General features: G+C 52.0%; 1 protein-coding gene across 1 annotated transcript in view; it reads left to right on the top strand.

Moving 5' to 3' along the window:
• MEGF9 (multiple EGF like domains 9) overlaps positions 1 to 21,885 on the top strand; it is a 55,643-nt gene that overhangs the window by 18,324 nt on the left and 15,434 nt on the right. Inside the window, exon 2 of the mRNA XM_074161390.1 lies at positions 11,112 to 11,313. Within this exon, the coding sequence (XP_074017491.1) occupies positions 11,112 to 11,313 (202 nt within the window). The remainder of the gene's footprint in view (positions 1 to 11,111; positions 11,314 to 21,885) is intronic.

The following is a 21,885-nucleotide window of genomic DNA, read 5'->3' as shown; positions in this document are numbered from 1 at the left end:
AGTGTATTTTGGTTTTAAGGAACTTAATTGTGTCAGACAAACGCGCAGGCAGGAGGCAGCCCCTGTAGCTGGGCAGATTAGTTCCTCGCAAGCGGGACCAAGTCCCTGCGTCCCAGCCTGCGCAGCTTCCCCGGAGCCTGGAGAGCGGGGAACAGGCAACAACTACTGCATTCGTGAAAAAAAAGCTCTTGGATAAAGAGGGGGAGGCAAGGCCTGGCTTCGTCAGGGAAGCAAAGGAGTCCCCCTGCCCACATTTCTCATGGGTTTTAGGGTTGAAGAAGATTTGCCCTTCTTGACTTGTAGTTTGTAACTGTCTTGGTGATGGAGGCACGGAGAGTGCAGGTCTCTGGTGATGCCTTCCGTAATTGCTATATATTTAAGGTGTCTGGTGGCTGTAATCTGCATTTTATTGGAATTCCTTGCAAGGAAGTTTCTATTTGTTAATTCAAGCAAGGAGAAATCACTTGTATTGCTTAACTTCCCGGCGTGCAGCTTTCTTCCCAGTGGGATGCTGCCTTAATGCGTCTTGATAGTCACCGGGTGATGGTCAGAGCTGGTAACGTGAAGGGAAGTAAGGAGATAAAGCCAGGCCAGGATTTGCGTGCCAGCCCATGGACTGGGCTCTTCACCCCTGCACTGGCATTGTCTCTGCACCATGGCTCCTGGACGAGCCTTGATATTCCGTAAAGGAGCAAAGATGGAGAATGCAGCCTTCACATTTTCTATATCGCTGCTCAAATGGTCAAAACTCATGCATTCTGGGTCCTATGTTGCCACCTGCCTTAAGGTTGACCTTCATGGATGGCTCTTGGCAGTAAAAGAGTCCTCTCCTCTACAGCAGTCATCTAGGACAAGACCAGCTGGGATAGTTTCAGAAATAACCACTGCCTGTTTTCTTCTGCTGGAGGTCCTTGCTTCTTGGCAGGAGACCTGTTACGTGCTGTGGGATGAGGCCGGTGCCTGCCCCCACCATCCTGGGTGGGCAGCTGATGGATGGGAACTTGTTAAGATGCTTTTAATAAGACAGAGCCCTTGGGAGCCTCGGATGAAGACACCTGTGAGTGTTTTGCACTGGTTTGTACCAGCATCAACAGCATCTGCATCAGTCCCAAATTGATGCCAGGAGAAAGTGGCTCCAGGATGAAGCCACAGACCCAACGGCGTGGTGGGGCTTTCAGCGGGGTCTGAGGGTTCCTGCTGTTTCAGCGGTGAGCAGGGTGCAAGGTCGGATGTGCTGTGCCAGCCACTGAGCTGAGCTTTCTGCCTTATCTGCCCAGGCACCCACCAGAGTTATCTTTATACTGGTGCAGAGTTATCTTTATACTGGTGGAAGATGGGTGTCGCAGAACTGGTTTCCCTTCCCCGCCTCCTGCCAGCCTGCTGGCTTTGGCTTTTGCATTTTACAGCCCGCTCTCTGCTTTTATATTTCTTTCCAGTTAGCGTTGCCCCGTTCAGCTACTTTATCCCCCACTGCTTGCCTTCCAGTGGCACCAGTTGCAATGCTGGAGGAGCCACCCAGTTGCCCAAGGTGTTGTTCTTATCCCCATTTAGTGATGGGTGAGACCATTCCGGCAGGTCCCCGACCAGCACCCATGGGTTGGGCCAACTGATGCCTGAGGAAGGGGATGGAGGGGGGGGGGGGTCTTAGCCTTCCCCCCGGCTGGTACTGCTGCCTGGCCGTGGGATCCTGCAGAGGCTGGCTGGTACTGCTGCCCTGGCTGCGGTGTCACCCGGAGGATGCTGCGGCTTGTGCCGAGCGGGAAGGATGCACAGCTCCTTTTCTTTGCTCCGCTGAAGGTGACGCGGCGCTTCCCCCCTGGGACATCACAGCACATCGGCATGTCTGCGCAGAGGCAGCTCTTGAAAGGTTTGGACGTTGACTGCGGAGAAGCACCTTAAAAATTCTGGCTTTTGAGAACTGAGGATGGAATCGGGGACGTCCCCAGGACCAGGGTGAGGCTGTTTCTGCACGGCTCTGAGCCTAGGCTGGTGTCACCTGCCTGTTTTATCTCAGCGTGAGCGCTATGTGGGGCTTTAACTGATTTATACTGGTGTCGAGGGAAAGAAAAGATATTAATTCTTTTAATATGGAAAGCTGTAGGCTTAAAAAGGCCTTATTAGCCTTCCCTTTAAAGATCTAACGTCACGGTGGTGTCTCAGCTCCTGCATTGCTGCTCTGCTTGAAATGCAAACATACCTGGGGGGTTTCCCCCCTTCTTTTGCTCCAGCCACGTCCGGGCCTGAAATTAAGGAACTGAGGGATTTTTTCCTTGACAGGGTGACAGCAGTGGGAGCAAATCCCCCAAAGCAAGGGCTGGTCATTGCTGTCATCTCCAGATGGGTGGGTTTGGTGGCTTGGGAGATGCTCTTCTGGATGACCTTGAAGACCTGTGGCTTCTCGGTCCCCTGAGTGGCAAGGGCAGAGCTTCCCATAATATCCAATTAATAAACCTAAATCCTGCCCTGCAGGGTCTGTCCTGGGGACGTCTGCCTTGCAGCTGTGTTCCTTAAATAGGAAAGCAGCAGCGGTGAAGGCGAAGTAACTTGGGTTTTCCCTGGAGCTGGGCTGGAGGAGCAGAACCCCAACCCTTCCCTCGCCCTGGGTGCCGGGACCCTCGCTGGGAAGGGTGGGGAGTGATAAAAGGGGGGGTTTATCCCCTGACTTATCTCCTAACCCCGGTTTTCTTGCTGGTTATTCATGCAACACAACTTTGTAGCCCCAAATACAAATGGTTGAAAGGATGATTCTTGCTCAGGGTTTTTCTCCGTAGCGTCTTTAAAGCTCCTGTATAAATTAACGCGTTCGTTCATTAGCCGCAATTCCCCAAAGCACCGAGCAAAGTTTGTGATTTTAATTACTTTTTGCAGGGATCTGAGCACACGGAGACTTTAACAGATGATTATGGGTCATATTATTCATGCAGCTTTTTTTTTTCTTTTTTTTTTTAATCCCTTTCTCTGCCAGGACACGGTCGATAGATAGGAAAATTGAAGTCTGCTAATAAATTCCCAGCCCCGTCCCGTGCGAGGGGGTCTTGATCTTCCAACTCAAGCATTTTGCTGACGGAAGGATTAAGTTCCCTGAGAGGTGCTGCAGAAAGCACGTCTGTGAGGAGGGGATGAGCTGCCAGGGTTGCTGGGTGCTGGTGGGGAGGTTTTGTTGGGGTTTTTTTGCCAAAGTCACATTTCATCCTGTTTATCCCTAAACCCCGAGCTGGGCTGGCTGTGTCACGCGCTGGGTGGTAAAAAAATACGGAGATTTTCAAACAGAAACAGGGAGTATTTATATGGTTGCAGACGTTTGTGGAAATATTAGCGGGACAGTCTAACCAACTAAAGTAAAACGCCAACAAAACTATTTTCAAATTAATTAAAAGGCTTGGATCCATTTTTTAACCGTTGAGGTTTTAATCCCCGAGCGTTTATTTGATCTATCTGAAGTTACTGGAGCTTCTTGTATCATAAACATTTTAGGGCCACATTCTTCTTTATGCGCAGTCTGCTTAGGAGAGACCCAGAGGCTTTGTCTGCCTATGGAAATTTATTGCTATGTAGGAATAATTCTTGAGCTGCAGCTGGGTATTCCCTCCTGCACAGCCTTCCTGCGTTATAACCTGGTTCTTAATAACTAATAACTCCTGGACCTGCTTCTCCTGACGCCTTCTTCTCTCATGGCTGGGAGCTCCGTGGGTGTTTTGCCCCGGTGGTGCCATGAGCTGGGGATCTCCCAGCGCAGGAGGAATCTGAGGTTAATGGGAATCTGTATTTTACTTTTTGCTGACGTTTACAGGGTTTGATCCTTTAGTCTCCCCAGACAGCTTTACGCCTGTGAGGCTGCCTCTTTTGATGCACCTTTACTAGGGAAGGGTTTCGGAGCTCACGGCGCAGGCTGGTAACTTGTTTAGCGTCAAAAAGGACGGGAAAACAACAAAAGCGCTCGGTGCCTGCATTGCACGGGACTCCTCGGAAACCAGAAGCCTGTATGTTCGATTACAGGTGCAGGAAAGGAATAAAAAGTAGTTAATCCCGGGAGTAAGCAGCCTTCGTGTTTGTTTAAGAGTCCCGGTGGTGTTTGGCCGAAGGAGCGGAGCGGTGGCTTTGTCATGGCTGCTGGGGTCGGGGGGCTGTGACCGGAGCGGGGAGCGATGCCTTCGTTATCCCTTTTCCAAGGGATAACGGCAAAGGGGGGATGTGGTTTGGGCTGAGCTGGAGTTTGGCCCAAACTCCGAATCTGGCTGCCTCGCGCTGGTGAAAGGTGCTTGTGTGGCTGCTGGTGACCCCCGGAGCGGGGACCTTGGCTTTGTGCTTCTCTCCAAGTGATAAGAGCGAGGTTTAATCTGATTTAATTTTCCTCAACAAATATGTGTAATCTTTTAACGATATTACAAGTGATGTATAAGCATTGAGAAATCCTCATCTTTTCCCCTTGTTGACCCATACAATCCTTTTATGGAACAACACAAGTGACTCGTGTAAAGCTCTTAACAGCGTTAATGGGAGCGATGCTGTTCTCTTTGCCAGCAGCACGTCTGACTCCGCAGCGCCCTGAGCTTGATGGAGTCCATAAGTGCCCTGAATCTGATGCACTCAGTAGTGAAATAAAGGCGAAATAACAGAAGACACTTCTATATGTATATAAATTTTTGGGGGGATAGGCAGAGATCCTCTTTTTACCTCTCTGGCTCTGCGTCGTAGCCTCAAGTGAGAGTAAATTACATGTCTGAGCACTTTAATGCACATTTGTAGTGCAGGAATCAACTATTATTTTGTGCTGCACGCTGTCTTAGATGCGAATGGAGCCTAGGACTCGGCAGCACACCTCTCTTTAAGGAGTTACAGAGCATCAGCTCATCTCTGATGAGCTCTTAGCCCATGGCAGATGTTCCTCTGCTCCCTGCAGGAGAGCTGGACCAGCCCGTACCCCGTCATGCTGCAAGCCATGGGCACGTTGCCTGCAATGGCTGAAGGCAAAAGCATCCATAACACTGGAATAACATCTCCTGTGGTCAAGGTATCAGGTTGGTAGCACCCAGCTACCCAGGTAAGGAGCGATGGAGCTGAATGCAAAAGCCGGTCCAGGGCAAGAGGTGACCACGTGGAGGTGTTGGCATCAGAGCTGTGGAAGGGATGAGCTAGAGCTCAATAAATTGTTGTACCAGGGCTGGGATAAATAGGAACCTTCTCTTTTAACAGTCGGCAGCTCGTGGTGGTGCTCACAGATGCTCTCGTTATCGTGTATCCTCTGCTGGGACGGCACCGTCCTGGCCTTCCTCCAGTTTGCTGGGGGAGGTTTAGCCCACTGGTGGATCGTACTGGGGGGATGAAATATCTGCTGGGGGTTAAGGGAAATCGCCTGTTGAGAGGTGAGGGGGAATGAGCGGTGGTGCAGCACAGCTGTGTCTTTGGCTGTAATAAGAAAAAATTCCCAGTGGGAATGGCCATGTCAAGCTGTTTAAGGGGGGTTTGTGCGTTTGGGGGAGGAGTGGAGCTGCAGCCGTCCCCGAGCAGTGGAAATGGGGACAAAATCAAACTGCCAGGCTGGGTCAGACCAAAGCTTCACCCATCCAAGACTGACCAGAAGAAGATGCCAAGCAGACAGGGCATGACCCTGACTTTTTGCAGCCAATGTTTTCAGGCTCTTTCCCGTCAGGATGCTTCCTCCAGATCCCTGTGTTTAACAGCTACCAGCGGACCTGTCCTCCGTGAGCTTTTCCAGTCCTCCTTTGAAGCCGTAGGTATTTCTGGCTCCCAGAACATCCCCTGACAATGAGTTCCACAATTTAATTACAAGGGGAAAGGAAATGGCCTTGGATAGATTTTTAAACCTGCTGCCTGATCCCTTTATTCCTGTGTTGTCAGAGACGGTGCCTGGAGAGGGATTGAGAAGGGGAAATGAGGGAAAAGGGAGACAATGTAAGGCTTGAATTTGGGAATAAAGTAAGGGGAGGAGTGGGGGGGACACACAGAATGCTAAATTAATACCAAAACAGAGCCTTTCCAGGAATGGGATGCTGTCGTGTGCAGTGAATGCACAAGCACCCAAAAAACTAACAGTACCTCCAGGTTATATATATATATACACACTTTATTATTATTTTTTTTTCCCATCTCGTGGTCCAGAGAATAGAAAATGGCTGTCTCCCTGGAGATGTTTTTTGAAGCAGGACAATAAATAGCATCCCTGGGACTTCACAGCTCCCTCTTTCAGCTGCGCGTTCCTCCAACAAAAAATGTGCATCTTGGATTTTCCATGTCGGCTCCCAGTGAGTAGGTGATTTCCTTCAGGATTTGCACTGTTTCAGGATGTCCCCAGCAAATAGGATTTCATAAAGAAAGCACATCTTCGTGTGTTTCGTAGTGATTTCTTCTTTCACCGTTTGTAAATGTTTCACCCGTTTTTAAATTATTCATTCATTAAGTGGCTTGGATGGGAGAAAGAATCATGTTTAAAATACGTGCGAAGACTTAAAACGCTGCAAGTCTGAAAGGATGTGAAAAAATAATTTGGGAAATTATTTTTACACTGGAACGAGCCCTACTGAAGTATTAGGAGGGGACGAAGGGACGCGGTGTCACGCCGGACCTGGCTCAGGCTGGCGCGCTGCTGGGGTTTGCAGGGGAGGGCTTGGTGTGGGGTGGGATGTGGAGAATGGTCCCTGCCCAGGGATGCTGGCGGGGCTGGAATGGTCCCTGCCTGAGGATGCTGGGGGGGACTGGAATGGTCCCTGCTTGGGGATGCTGGGGGGGACGGACTGGAATGGTCCCTGCTTGGGGATGCTGGGGGGACTGGAATGGTCCCTGCTTGGGGATGCTGGGGGGACTGGCAATGGGCACCACGGAGCTTGAGGAGCGGTGGCCACACTGAGGGGTCACCGACACCACGGTCCCCAGGTCCTACAGACCCGGCAAGTTCTTGGTTGTGTTGGTTACAGATGGGGCGTGTATCCAATACGATAAAAAATAGAAATCAACATTCTCTGGCTCATTAATAACCTATGATTTGTGCATAATAATTATTCAGTATGCAGCTAACTGAAATGGCGTATGAAATCCCTGTCTCCCGTGCAGCCGGGCGTCCTTTGCTGCACCAAACTGTAAACCTTTGCTTTTACTCCACCTGCCTCTAAGCAATGAAAAGTAAAGGTTAAAATGCTGCTCGGGAAGGGAGCGGTGTTTGGTTTTTCTGCTTGAAGGAGTAACACGTGGCAGTGATACGCGCTTTTACGGTGCCTCTGTTCCGGGATCTCGAAACGTCATCGGGCTGTTAATTAATTAAAGCCTGTCAACACCTTCTTGAGCAAAGGTGGTGGTTTTTATCAGCGATAGCCCAGTGTTTTGAGCTGCTGTACGGGGCTTTGTGGGGAAGGAAGGGAAACTTGGATGTTGTAGACATGGGAAGCGGAGGCAGAGACGAGCAGGGCTGGGAAAGGCTGGGGGATGTGTGAACACCCTGCGGATGGGGAAACTGAGGCAGAACAAGGGTGAGTGACTACAGAAGGTCGGTGAGAGCTGGGAGTTGGAGCTTGGACCAGTGGCCCATCCCTGAGAGCTTTTTGCCCTTGGCTCCCGTGGCCAATGGTGTTATCCCAACCTCAACACACCTCCAACAACAGCTGAGCATCCCGGCGCGGGGCAGCTCCGGCCTTCATCCACCCTTCATCATTCCTCTGCCTTTTGCAAAAGCTCTCGGTCAGGTGTTTTTGAAGGTTACCTTCAAAAGCAAAACACTTGCTTTAGAAAACTGAATAAAAGGCTCCAAAAACCCAGGCTCTGGACAGGAGCCAGGGTAACGTTCTTCTGTAGTGCTCGTCGTCTTTGCTGTGTTCTTAGAGTCTGAAGTAGAGGTTTGTTATCGCTTTCCTATTCCGGCTGTGGACTGTTTTCGCCTTCTCGAACCCGGCTGCCATCGGGACAAAAAAGTGTCGTTAAATTAAGCCTCGGGTTTTCATAGTCTGGTAGATCATCATGTCAAACCCCGACGCTGCGCCAGGCGATGGATTTTCATGCTGCTGTCTGGTTCTTCTCTGCTGCCCAACCAAAGGGGCTTTAGGGCATTTTTGGGTTGCATCAGCCAGGCGGACGTGTGAGCTGGGGTGGGTGTCCTGGGGACGGTGGTGGGGGACCATGTGTGATGCTGTTCCCCTGAAACGGGCCGTCAGCCCTCCCCAGAAACCTCTAGGGTGGTTTGGGGGAGGCAGGGCCCTCAAGGACAGAACCCTTCGGGGAGATGTCTTCTCTACCTGCCCCGTTGTGCCTTCTCAGGCACTCGGGGGCGATTTCTCAGCTTCCCCATGGCTTCCTCAGCAGAGGGGCTCCGCTCTGCGCCCCCACCGGCAGCACCACCGGCCTCCCCCGTCGCTGCCGAGGCAGCTGCAGCCGCCGTTCCGCCAGCCTGCCAACAAAAAGCTGCTTTTTGCCTGGCTTATTTTGGGTTATTGCAGCATTTCTCGCTCTCCCGGGGAAGCAGCGTGTGCAGAGCTGGTGGCATCTGCGGCTGCCCAGGCTGAGTTGCCTCCTGGACCTGCCCTCCCAGCACTTCCCGTCATCATTAGAATCCATCCAATGCCTGTTTTCTGTTCTTAATCAGGTCTAGCAGGTCTAATGGCGCTGTAGGTAATGAGCTTTGAAAGGGAAATTTGTTTTGAAGCGCGTTTGACAAAATCCACGGCGCTTTTGCTCAACAAGTTTTCGCGGCTCCCGTTGGCTGGGAGAAGCCCGAGTGCCCAAATCGATACGGTTCCGCTCGGATAATTGAGATGGGAATTTGGTTCGTTACGTGAAGTGGCTGCTGAAGTGGATAATTGCAGATCTTGAGGTGTTTGTCCTATTTGCTAGTTTATATTGAAGAAAATTTAGGTGCAATTTCACAGGCGTACAGGTACAAAATGACTTCTGTGGGGATAGTGTGCATGTATCGAAAGAATTTAAAAAAGTTAAATGACTCGTATTTCTTTGGGCTTTGGAAGAAAACAGATGAAAAGTAAAAGCGCCGGGGGCTTTGACAGCGAGGGGCTGTTGGTTGGAGAGGTCCTGTGGCTTCGCACCATCCCTTTCTGGGGAGAGGAGGATCCTTCCTCTCACTTGGCTCCCAGCATTCCTTGAAAAATCCAACTGTAATAGCGTTTTTATGTTTGTTTAATGTGTTTGGCAAAGTGCTGTATAATCCACCTTCCCTCTCTCCTACATTCTGCCGGTGAAGGCATCCAGGGCGAGGGCTGCTCCCCAGGAAGGATAGACACTGGGGAGCCTTTCCAGTGCTGCTCTGATGGGGAGACCTCATGGCTTCTGTTTCCGAAGATGCTCTGAGGTCTCCAGCGTGGTGCAATCTCAGCAGGTTACTCACATATTCCTAAATTAACCTTTATTCGCTCACTGGGTTTTAAGTGGGGTTCAATCCAGGCACCTGCTGAGGCCCTTCCCGTTGGATTGGGGCAATATAAACCTTAAAACGAATAATAGTGCTAGCGTAGAGCATTAGTGTTGGGTCTTTTTGAAATGATTGGAACTTTAAGTCAAGTTTTCTTGGGATGGGGACCTGGCCTTTCCCCTCACCACAAAGTGCCCCGAATACTGGCTTTTCTCAGGGAATAACAAATGCCAGCAGTTGCGTAAAGCCCCTGGTGCTTTATACACTATTTCTGCAAATAAGCCTTGTTTATAATTCACCCTTGGCAGAAAAAGACTTTAAATTATTAAAGCATTAAATATTTTGCAATGAAGGAAGGGAGATAAAGCTCTTGGCAAAAACAAGTTGCCGGGGAGAGGTTGTTCTCTTCGGTGTGTTTGGTGCGTTAAAGTATTATGAGAAATAATGTGCGGGGGGGATTGGGAATTCATCATTTGATCAACAGATTTGCTCCTCTCTTAAAAAAGCAGCTGCTCGGTGCATGCTTTCCATAACCCCTGTGAATACAGAGTGTCCCCAAGGCACGTGTGTGGGTCTCCAGAGGTGTCCCCGCTCACCCTGGGGCTGAAGGTGACCCGTTGTGGTTGAGGTGGTGAAGGGTGGTGGCCAGGAGGTCTCCGTCCTGCCCGAGCTCCACCACTCTAATCAGTATTTAAAGCGGTGTTAACGTGCTCAGTGCTCCCTTTTCGGGGAGGTTGGGCTGTGGCAGTCGGGACCGCTGCCACCAGCCCAAAGCTCCTCCACCTCCTGCTCAGGGGGTTCTGTATCCGTTCTCCAGGAGTGGGAGATGCTGGCGCCGGATCATTGTGTAGGTGTGATGTGTGTGTCCTGTGTTGTTGGTAAATCAGGGGTGTTGCAGTGGTGAGAAATGGAAGATCTTATAATTAGTGATTTTGCCACCTGTTGCTTGTGCTTATATATGTCCTCAGCACAGGAAGGACATGGACCTCTTGGAACAGGTCCAGAGGAGGCCATGAAGGTGCTCCGAGGGCTGGAGCCCCTTTGCCGTGAGGACAGAGAGAGTTGGGGGGGTTCAGCCTGGAGAAGAGAAGGCTCCGGGGCGACCTTAGAGCCCCTTCCAGTCCCTAAAGGGGCTCCAGGAGAGATGGGGAGGGACCCTTGATCAGGGAGTGGAGTGATAGGACAAGGACTAATGGCTTCACACTAGAAGAGCGTAGATTTAGGTTAGATCTGGGGAAGAAATTCTTTGCTGTGAGGGTGGTGAGACCCTGGCCCAGGTTGCCCAGAGAAGCTGTGGCTGCCCCATCCCTGGAGGGGTTCAAGGCCAGGCTGGACAGGGCTTTGAGCAACCTGGTCTGGTGGGAGGTGTCCCTGCCCAGGGCAGGGGGGTTGGAACTGGATGGTCTTTAAGGTCCCTTCCAACCCGAACCATTCTATGGTTTTATGATTATATAGAGTTACATATGTATGTATTTAAGTAGTTAGACCCATAATCTTCTAGCTCCCTTTCAGAAAGAGATTTGAAACATGAACCATGGGGCTTTGAACCCCAGGGTGCTCCCAACATTATATTTTATCTTCTCAACATTTTCAAGCAAACATCATCCTTAGGGCGACGTTGTGTCCCACCTGGGGCAAGCAAAGGGAGGGCAGCCGTGCTGATGGATGACGCTGACCCCCCTCGGGCTCTTCCTCAGCGCCGTGTCCCCAGCAGAAAACTTTCAGCTTCTCTTTCCCTTTGCAGGAGACCCGTGCAACTGCAGCGCCGCGGGGAGCGTCGCCGCGGCCCAATGCGATGGGGCGACGGGGCAGTGCCCCTGCCTGGAAGGCTACGCCGGGCTGCGCTGCGAGACCTGTGCCCAGGGCTTCTACCCGGAGCCCAGCGGCCAGCGATGCCGTCCCTGCGGCTGCAGCCCCCCCGGCTCCCGCAGCCCCCACTGCGATGAGTAAGTACGACGGCGTTGCGCTGGGTCCTCCCGTGCGTGGCCTTGGGACGTGGGGATGTTGTGGGATTGGGGATGCAGATGGGGGCAAGAACGGATCTTGTCATCTGGTGCTAGTGTTTTAAAAAAAGGAAAAAAAGAAGAGAAAAAGTAAAGAAAAAGCAGGAAGGAAGCTGGCCTTATAAAAATTCATGAAACGTATTCTTCCTCTCTTTCAAGATCTGGATTATAAAAATATCCAGAGCTGTGGCAAAAGCCCCGGCAGCCCACGAGGGAGTTAACTCGCATTTCTGAGTTTATGGAAGCAGAACCTCTCCTCTAGTGCCTTGTGCATCCATTAGTCCTGGTCAGATGGGGCTGCTGGAGCTCGAGAGGGGAGCCAGAGGAGCTTTGGGGAGGTTTGTTTTCCAAAGGGATGTTCATTACACCGGAGGCAAGCAAAGGCTTGTGCTCTGCCCTTGCCCACCATCCTGGAAGAAGCCACAGCCCGATGGCAGCGTTGGCTCCTGCCTCGCCTGGCGTTTCACCCTGCTCCTCCTCTCCTTTGCTGGGTCAAGAAAGTCACCGTAGCTGATGCTTTGAGCCCTTGTATAATGAATTCATTCGTCTTCATTTCACCTTACCCACCCTCATATTTTGCCTTTTAAAAGCCAGCACGCAATTATTATTTTTTTTCCAAATTCCAGTGCTCTGTCCGTCATTACAGATCTGTGGCTGAATTGGGGGTGTCACTTTATTCCTGCAAAGTGTGGTCTGAGCAGCAGCCTGACCCTCTGGGTCCCCTGCTCCTGCTCCCAGGACAACGAGTTGTAAGGTCTCTCCTTGGAGGAGACCCCCACACAAGCCCCCCCGCTGCAATTTCCAGCCTTCCCGGGCTCCATTCTCCTGCTGCCACCAGAAGGTTGGCAGCGAAGGTGTTCCCAGAGCTCCTGACCCGTCCCCGGGCGCGATGGGCTCCTGCTGCACCCGGTGCCTTGTTGTCTTTGAGGGTTTGGTCCAGGCTCGGCGTGTGTTGAACACCTGCATTTTCCTGCCAAGGCTGGGGCTGAGTCAGAACCGAGATGTTCTGCAGGGATATGCTCTTTGTAATTATTTTATACATTATTTTTCTTTCCGAACACCCAAACCCTCTATTAATGCCCGTCCCTTGTTGTTTCAATGCTGCATTTTTCTGTTTGCATAAGCTGCGAAAAATCAGAACTTTAGTCAACTGGAGCATTGCTTTTGAGTGACCTCCTTACTAAAAAAGGTGATTCTTGGGGGTGGAGAGTGTAGAGTTTTTCACTTGTTTGGTTTTTTTTTTTTTTTTTTTTTTAGTGGTTGTTTTAGGTATGGGAAGATGTGCCTGGAAGCATCAGGGTTTGCCACAGACTAGAAAAATCTGAGTTTGGTCAGATCTACTTGGAAGGAAAACCGGGCAGAAAGGCAGATGGGGCAATGTTTGAGGGCTGGGAGGGGAGGGAGGCGCTACTGGAGTGACTGGGTTAACTGGGAGTGAGCCCCGACAGTGAGTCACCGGGCAAAGCAGGGCCGTGGGTGACGTCTCCCCAACGTCTTGCTGCGTGGAGAGGAGAGGCTGAGGGAGCTGGGGGTGTTCAGCCTGGAGAAAAGGAGGCTGAGGGGAGACCTTCTCGCTCTCTACAACTCCCTGAAAGGAGGGTGTAGAGAGGCAGGGGTAGGTCTCTTCTCCCAAGTCACAGGCGACAGGACAAGAGGAAACGGCCTCAAGTTGTGCCAGGGGAGATTTAGGTTGGATATTAGGAAGAATTTTTACGCTGAAAGGGTTATCAAGCCTTGGAATGGGCTGCCCAGGGAGGTGGTTGAGGCACCATCCCTGGAGGTGTTCAAAAGAGGAGTTGATGTGGTGCTGGGGGACATGGTTTAGTGACGGGTTTTTTTGTCAGAGTTAGGTTGGTGGTTGGACTAGATGATCTTGAAGGTCCCTTCCAACCTAGATGATGATTCTATGATTCTATGTGGAGCGAGCCAAGGAACGCCCTGGGGAGCTGCAGGTGAGATTCTCCCAGTCGTGAAGTAGAACGAGGTGGAGCTCATGCACGTTGTGAGCAATCGCACCCCACCCCAACGTGTACGCACCCAGGAATGGCAGAGGATCTCCTTGGCTTCTCCTCTTCAGCACCGTTTTACAGCCTTGAGGGACGTGGGGGATGCGGATCCTCCGGCATTTAGAGGAGGCAGCACAGGGCAAAATTTCGGTGAAGGCTTTGGGGAGGAGGACTAGTGGGAACAGAGCACGGTCTGTGTGTCTCTTCCCTGCTCGGTGGGGTTTGCTGCAGATGGAGATGACCCCTGGGTGTTTAAAAAGAGGAAAATTAGGTCAGTTGTCTGTGTTGTAGGGCTGGGGGCATGAGCACGGCTGCGAGATGGGCAGCCTCGTGCACGGCGACGTGTATGGGGAAATCAAGTGGGATGTAAAATCCAGCGGGGCAAACGCATCCATGGTTTCTATCGTGTTAAAGCGGGGTCTCTGCAGGTGGCAGAAGGATGGGGCTGGACACATCTCCTGCTTGTCTGTGGCCATGGGGAGGTCCCTGGGCTGCGGGTCCCAGGGCGCATCCCTGCGGCGGGGATGGCCCCTTCGGCATTGCAAGGAGATGTGTGCATGTGTGAATCCAGGAATGAGCTTTTTGGCTCTTGTGTTGGAGACCTTGGGTCTGGAGCTCTGGGTTTGATGTCTGCCTGCCGCTGAGTCCCTGGAGGGGCTGGTGTGTGTCCCTCCAGGATCAGTCCTTGCGTGGGGTGAGACAGGCAGGCGCTGCCCAACACCAGCAACCAGCTTCTGTTGACATTAAAAATCACAGAATCACATGGGGTTGGAAGGGACCTCTGGATGGAGATCATCTAGTCCAACCCCCCTGCCAGAGCAGGTCCACCCAGAGCAGGTTGCACAGGAACGTGTCCAGGCGGGTTTTGAATGTCTCCAGAGATGGAGACTCCACCACCTCCCTGGGCAGCCTCTTCCAGGGCTCTGCCACCCTCAAAGTAAAGAAGTTCCTCCTCACGTTTAGGAGGAACAACTTATATTCAAGTTTGTGCCCGTTTCCTCTTCTCCTATCCCTAGGCGATATAAAAAAAATACTGTAAGCTGGTTTATTTCTTTATTTATTTTCTTCAGCGCCAGCCCAACTCTAACGCGCACAAGTGAACTCCTGCGTGCTGGCTTAAGGAAAAAAAAAAAAACCAAACAAAGGCGACCGCTGCTGAGAGGAGTCTCCCAGTGAAAAAAGCAGCGTCATTTTGGTCTTTGACCCCTTGTGACGGCGGCTGATTTGAGGGACAGGCTGCCCGAAGGCCGAGCTCTCGGGGCACGCAACACGCGCCCGAGAGGATTCAATCAGCTCGCCCGGGCTTTTGTAAACCTGCCATTTCAAGCACCACCATAGGAGGGGTATTGGTATTATTTCTAGGCAGGCTCTGGGGCTGACCAGATGGTGCACCCAAGTACACTGTTTATTAACCAGGCCTCGAATGCAGCCCATCCAATAAAAATAATAATTAAAAAACACACACACACAAAAAAAAAAAAAAAAAACCCAAACAAAAAAACAACCCACCAAAAACCCTTTCCCGAGGCAGACGGTTGATTTTGGGAGTGAACATTGACCTGACACGCTGTCGCTGTGAATGGACTCGGCGGCCGCTAATCAAAGGTCTGGTTTAGTGGTGGTTTAAATTTGATTATCTGGGGAGATCCGCACAGATCCCCCTCTGGGATGGCAGAGGGTTACCACGCTCTGCTGTGGGTGGTTTTTTTTTTTTCTTTTGTGTTGGATGAGGAGCTGTGTGTGTAATTGAAGCTGGAGGTTGCTGTGGGGCTGGATGCGATCCTGGGCTGCTCGGAGAAGGGGGAGCGTGTTGTCCCTGTTGCGGGTGACGCCTAGAAACCTCAGATAAAACCACATTTCCCTGGGCTGGATGCTGCGTAGATGCTTGCTAAAGATAGCTGTGGCCTGGAAGTGTTCATAGTCCATAGAGGAAGGGTGGAGAAAGCAGCTGAAGTTTGAAGGGCCATGGTCAAGGTCACGGGGTAGCGGAGAAGGAGGACGGTGACTCATGCGGGTGCACGGGCTGAGCTGGAAGGGCTGTGCTCCCACTGGAAAGCCCTGGGGATGGGATGGTGCCTGGTGGTGGCCCTCAGCCCATGGCGATGTGACCCCAGCGGGAACTGCCCCCCACCAGCTGCATCCCTCACCATCTTTTGGGCACCTCGAGTTGAAAGCTGTGTCGTCCATCTGTCTGTCCTCCTCCAAGGGTGCAAGAACTTGGCGGAGGTGGCAAAGGTGAGGGAGATGTTCCTGGAGGTCACCACCCCCAGGCTGGCCAGCCCACATCTCCCAGACTTCCACCCCTGGGCATTTATTTTTCTTTTTTCCTTTATGTGAAAAAATATGTCCTCTGCCTGGACTCTCATCTCCCACTCCCTGGGCAAGGAGCCGGGCTTGGGGGGACGGTGGTCACCAGCCCTCCCGTCCATGGCAGCAGTGGGAGTGCTGGGGCTCCTCGCAGTGTTCCGGCAGCCCCCCGACACCTCTGTCCTCCGTGTCCTGCGATGGGGCTTCCCCCAAAACCCCACTCGTGTCCCTAGCTGGCACTGGGACCCGGCACCGTGTGCAGCCCTGGGAAGTGCAGGGAAAGGGGTTTGGATCCGGGGAAGCCTTTCCCTGCTGCAAAGCAGCCACGGGCCGGAGGAGCCGCACAGACACAGCTATTCAAACGCATGCGGAATTAATATCCCTGTGTAAACCTGTCCTCTGGCTGGTGGATTTAAAGGAGCAGGAACCACAGGCAGGAAGAGCCAAGCCTGGAAGAGGCAGTGCGCGATGCCCTCCTGGTGAGCAGATTTCAAATGACTCTGCATTTTTAAAATTTTATTTATTTTTACCTTGCTAGCAGCACTGGCCGTGCCCGCACTGGGCTGCAAACACGGGTGGAAACTGGCCAAGGGGAGCCCAGTGCATCCCAGTGCCCCGGGGCCACGCTGGCTCCTCCGCTTGTGCTGGTGCAGGGAGGGAGAGGTGGTTTACCCTGGTTTACCTCTTGCAAGGCATCCGTTCGAGGTTTTCCTAGCCCAGCCTGTAGCATATTGTGGCTTTTCTCCAAAGCGTGGCCCCGCAGCCACAGGGGAGAGCACATTTAGCCCGTGAGCAGCCCACAATTTGGGATGCGAACGGAGGAGGAGGAGGGCTGCGAAGCAGAGGTGGTGTGATGAGGCGCCGTTGCCTGGCAGAAGGGTTCAGCCCTCGATTCCCTGTTTTCCTGGGAGGTTTTGTGTTTTAAAGTAACTTATCCTGGTTCTAGGGAAGACAGGGGGATGCCCCCTTCAGCTCCTGTTGTGCTGATGATACCTTTGCTAGGGAGCAAGAGGAAAGCTGTGGGGTCTTCAGGGACTGATGCGCGATTTTGCTAATCCTAGGTTAACCACCTAAACTGGGTTAGGTTTTTAGGTTTTTCCAGTTGGCTTAAGAAGCTCTAAATGAAACACACATAGTGTGCTGTCATTATAGAGTCATAGAATCATCTAGGTTGGAAGGGACCTTCAAGATCATCTAGTCCAACCACCAACCTAACTCTGACAAAAAAAACCATCACTAAACCATGTCCCCCAGCACCACATCAACCCCTCTTTTGAATACCTCCAGGGATGGTGCCTCAACCACCTCCCTGGGCAGCCCATTCCAAGGCTTGATAACCCTTTCAGTGAAGAAATTCTTCCTGATATCCAACCTGAACCTCCCCTGGTGCAACTTGAGGCCATTTCCTCTTGTCCTGTCGCCTGTGACTTGGGAGAAGAGACCTACCCCTGCCTCTCTACACCCTCCTTTCAGGTAGTTGTAGAGAGCGAGAAGGTCTCCGCTCAGCCTCCTCTTCTCTAGACTGAACACCCCCAGCTCCCTCAGCCTCTCCTCATAAGACTTATTCTCCAGACCCCTCACCAGCTTTGTTGCCCTTCTCTGGACCCGCTCCAGCACCTCAATGTCTCTTTTGTGGTAAGGGGCCTTATTGAACCTCATCCCGTTGGTCTCAGCCCATTGATCCAGCCTGTCCAGATCCCTCTGCAAAGCCTTTCTACCCTCCAGCAGGTTGACACTCCCACCCAACTTGGTGTCATCTGCAAATTTACTGAGGGTACACTCGATCCCCTCGTCCAGATTGTTGGTAAAGATGTTAAAGAGAACCAGCCCCAGTACCGAGCCCTGTGGGACACCACTTGTGACCGGCTGCCAACTGGATTTAACTCCATTTACCACCACTCTCTGGGCCCGGGCCTCCATCCAGTTTTTAACCCAGCGGAGAGTCCTCCCATCCAAGCCATGGGCAGCCAGTTTCTCCAGGAGGATACTGTGGGAGACTGTATCAAAGGCCTTGCTAAAGTCCAGGTAAACAACATCCACGGCCTTTCCCTCATCCACCAGGCGGGTCACTTTATCATAGAAGATCAGGTTTGTCAAGCAGGACCTGCCCCTCAACACTTGTCCCTACTGAAACCCAATGTATGTTAAATTGGGGTCTGTGAATCAGCGTCAGTGGCTCCCTCTGCCTGTGCCTCAGTTTCCCCCCCAGGCAGAAGAGCCGTGGGAAGCAGAGGCTCTGCAGTGCTGCTTGGAGGCCACATTGGCTTTGGTTGATGTCCTGCCCTGAGACAGGCTGCCCAAGCCTGCAGCGCTCGGCTCCTTCGCTGCCCCAGCAGCCTTTCCCTTGCTGCTGGCTGGGAGAGGACTCTGCCACGGGTAATCCCGGCTCGTGCCGCAGGCTCGGCATAACTCGTGTTAGAGAGAGCTCCCGTCACTCATTTCCATTTAAAAAAAAAAAAAAAGGGGGGGGGGGGGGAAGATAAAGCCTGCCTATAAATGCCAAAGTGTCAATTCAGAGACGTTTTGCTCCCTCCAGGGCATCTTGTGCTTTGTGTTCACATTAAAAAGAATTCAGGCAGAGCATCCCTGAGAGCACTTACGGCTCTGCCCCGGAGCGGGGATGCTGGGTGCTGGGCAGCCTCCATCGCTGTGAGCCTTCTTTGTCGTGGGCTTCTCCTTGGAGAGGCTGATCTTGTGACCCTTTACTCATATGGGTTTGCTGGTGAGAGGAAGGTCAGCAGCACTGGACAATGTTCTTTGTTAAGGTCTTTGAATGAGGGCTGGGGTTTCTGGAGGAGCCTGGGGAGCTGGGCAGGGGGAGCCGTAGGCTGGGCTTGCAGAGGTGGTGGCACGTGAAAAGGTGCAAAGAGACCATGGATGGGGGGGGAAGTGATGAGGAACAGGAGTCCTGGTGGTGTTGGGAAGCACCCAGGTGGGTCATGGACTGGACCCACCTTGAGCATCATGCGGTGTGAAGCTACACGGGGCAGAATTTGTTGGTCGGAAGATGCAGATCCGTTGAAATTCAAGGCTTTTGTGGAGCTTCACCAGCCTGGGCAGGAAGGGTGCTCCTGGCAACGGGTTGAGATGAGAGAGACTTCATGTTCCCAGGGCTTCTGCCCACCCTGTCCACAGGAGGTTATTTGGGGGAAGGCGGTGGAGTTCTCATTTTGCATAAAGAAAAATCTTCATTTTCAGTCTTCAGAGTGCCACCACTCTTCTGAAATGCTTTTTCTTTGCGTGGGAGCTGTATTTCCATCCTCCTGTATTCTAGCAGTCCAGTAAACCACACTGAGCACTGCTCCCCTTTGGAGATAACACCTTGGGAGCCCAATTCCTCAAGGACTTATTTTTTAAAAAAAAAAAAAGAAAATCAAACCAAAAAAGCCCCCCTTTTCCCCTATTTTAAAAAGACTGCTCTCCTTTTTATAGATCGGCTGAGCACGAGTGGTGGCTCATTATCTCCCAGTAATGCCTTGTCAGCATCAGTCTGCAGAGAACAGATTTTTTTTGTAGCAGAAATTGTTACATGTGGACGTCATAAAAGCAGAAGAATAACCCGTTAGAGCATGTTTTTCTGTGTGCTTTAATTATCTGCATCTCTCTCCTATTACAGACTTTTATATCCTTTACATCCGATTAGCTCTCCTCTTCTCCTCCCCCACAAGCAGGTAAATATTGTCCCTGCACCCATTTTTATTGGGTTGCAGACAGGGATGGGAAATGAATGAGTGACTGGACACAGCAGCAGTGAAAGGTAGATTGTTATCATCTCCCCTACAATAATTGTAGCTTCTCAGAAATCCCGTTATTTTGCTGGTTTTCCAGGTGCCTTTGCCGTTCCTGTGTTGCCTGTTGCAGACTTGCAGCTCTGGTGAACATTGACTGCTCTCAAGAAAAATATTGGCACAACTTTCTCGGCTCCTATGGTTGAATTCTGGTTTGGGTTCAGGCAGCTTTTGTTGCCCGTGGCTTTTTTTTCTGCTGGGGACTACGCTGCACAAAACCAGTGTGTCCAGTATGGAATAGTCCCATCTCCCTGCCTTCCCCATTGATGTCTCCTCCTCTGCATCAAGGTTGCCTGTCCCATCCCCATATTGCCGTGATCTCCAGGGGATGTTCTGGGAGGGCCATGAACATGCTCCAAGGGTTGGAGCCCCCCTGCTATGAGGGCAGGCTGAGAGAGTTGGGGGTGTTCAGCCTGAAGAAAAGGCTCTGGGGACAGCCTATCAATACCTGAAGGGAGCCTACAGAAGAGCTGAAGAGGGACTCTTTGTCAGGAAGAGTGGTGACAGGACAAGGGGCAATGGTTTTAAATTGGAAGAGAAGAGATTTAGATTAGATATAAGGAAGAAATTCTTTACAGTGAGGGTGGTGAGGCACTGGAACAGGTTGCCCAGGGAAGTTGTGGATGCCCCATCCCTGGAAGTGTTCAAGGCCAGGCTGGATGGGGCTTTAAGCAACCTGCTCTAGTGAGAGGTGTCCCTGCCCATGGCAGGGGGGTTGGAACTAGATGATCTTTAAGGTCCTTTCCAACTCTAGCCATTCTATGATTCTATGATTCTATGATTCTATGACACCTTAGAGCCCCTTCCAGTCCCTAAAGGGGCTACAGGAGAGATGGGAGGGACTCTTGATCAGGGAGTACAGCAATAGGACGAGGGGGAACAGTTTTAAGCCGAAAGAGGGGAGATTGAGATGAGATCTCAGGAAGAAATTCTTTGCTGTGAGGGTGGTGAGAGCCTGGCCCAGGTTGCCCAGAGAAGCTGTGGCTGCCCCATCCCTGGAGGGGTTCAAGGCCAGGTTGGATGGGGCTTTGAGCAACCTGGTCTGGTGGGAGGTGTCCCTGCCCAGGGCAGGGGTTGGAACTGGATGATCTTTAAGGTCCCTTCCAACCCGAACCATCCTATGATTCTATGATTTTATGATAAGCAAGGACCCACCATTTGGGGTTGAGATTTTTGTGGTCAGTTAGGCTTTTCCTGCTCCTTCTTGTGCCAAACAATAGAGGACCCCATCCATCATCGCGCTCTTCCCATCGCTTCCTCCCTCCCCAGCCACCGAGGTCCCAGCAGGTGGTGGCAGGAGGGCACCCGGAGGAGACATCCCAGCCCCGGGCTGGAGATCCCCGGCTTTCCCAGTGGCGGGGGAGACGGGGTGGTGGAGGCGGTGGTGGCCAGACAAGGTGGCCCTTTGACATTTACAGAACAGCCTTTCAGAGCTGTGAAGTGTCCCCGCTCCGTCGAGGGCTGCCATATAAACGGACGCCGTCCCCTGGCACAAAGCGAGGAATGCGGCGCACAATGGCCCAATGTTCACCAAAATAAAGCCCCGCTTCTTCTGGCCTCCACAAAGGCAGCTCTGAGCGGGGCGCGGGGCTCGGCCCCGGTCACACCAACCCTTCCGCCGACGCCTTTCGGCCCCAACGTGGGGCTTTTTCCTGCTCCCCGCATCCCCACGTGCTGAGAGGCAAATTAATTGACCGAAAGGGAAATCAACACGTGGGTTACGAGGGCTCGCGGTTTGCTCGGGGTTAACAGCGTCGGTTTCCCGACAGAGGTGTCTGGGAGCGTTTAGATTCAAATGTTAACTTTTCTACGTTGCCCAGAAAAATGTAAGAGATGTATCCCCTGGCTGCTGTCAGGCATCACAGAAATTCAGCACAAAAGGAGCTGGAGAAACGCACCCTTTTTAGCGACATCTCTTCTGAATCCTCCTCATCTTCTGCACCGTCCTTTTGTCTTACTCCATCAAAGTGTGACAAAGCCTTTTCATCGGGGATGTTTTACAGACGCTCCTAGTTCGGCGACGCGTTTTTCCTCATTCATAAGGAGCGCTGTCGTTGCTGTTAATTATCTTTGTTACAGGAACACCTCCGGGCCCTGCTGGGATGAGTGATGGAAGGGGAAGGGTTGGCGGGAGCCCTCGCTTTCCTTTTTCCCAGCCCCTCAAGGGCGCTTCTGGGGATGGTCCTGGCAAGTGAGGTGGCCCTGGGAGATGCTGTGGCGCGAGGGGGGGTGTTTGTGCTCTGTGCTTCATAGATTCATAGATTGGTCCAGGCTGGAAGGGACCTCCAAAGGTCATCTAGTCCGACCTCCCCGCAGTCAGCAGGGACACCCCCAACTAGATGAGGTTGCCCAGGGCCTTGTTGAGCTTCACCTTGAATATCTCAAGGGAAGGGGCCTCAACCACCTCCCTGGGC

Source organism: Numenius arquata, chromosome 19, assembly GCF_964106895.1.
Source record: "Numenius arquata chromosome 19, bNumArq3.hap1.1, whole genome shotgun sequence".
Classification (NCBI taxonomy): Eukaryota; Metazoa; Chordata; class Aves; order Charadriiformes; family Scolopacidae; genus Numenius; species Numenius arquata.
Note: the sequence above shows the minus strand (reverse complement) of the source record. Positions and strands in the feature narration are given on the sequence as shown.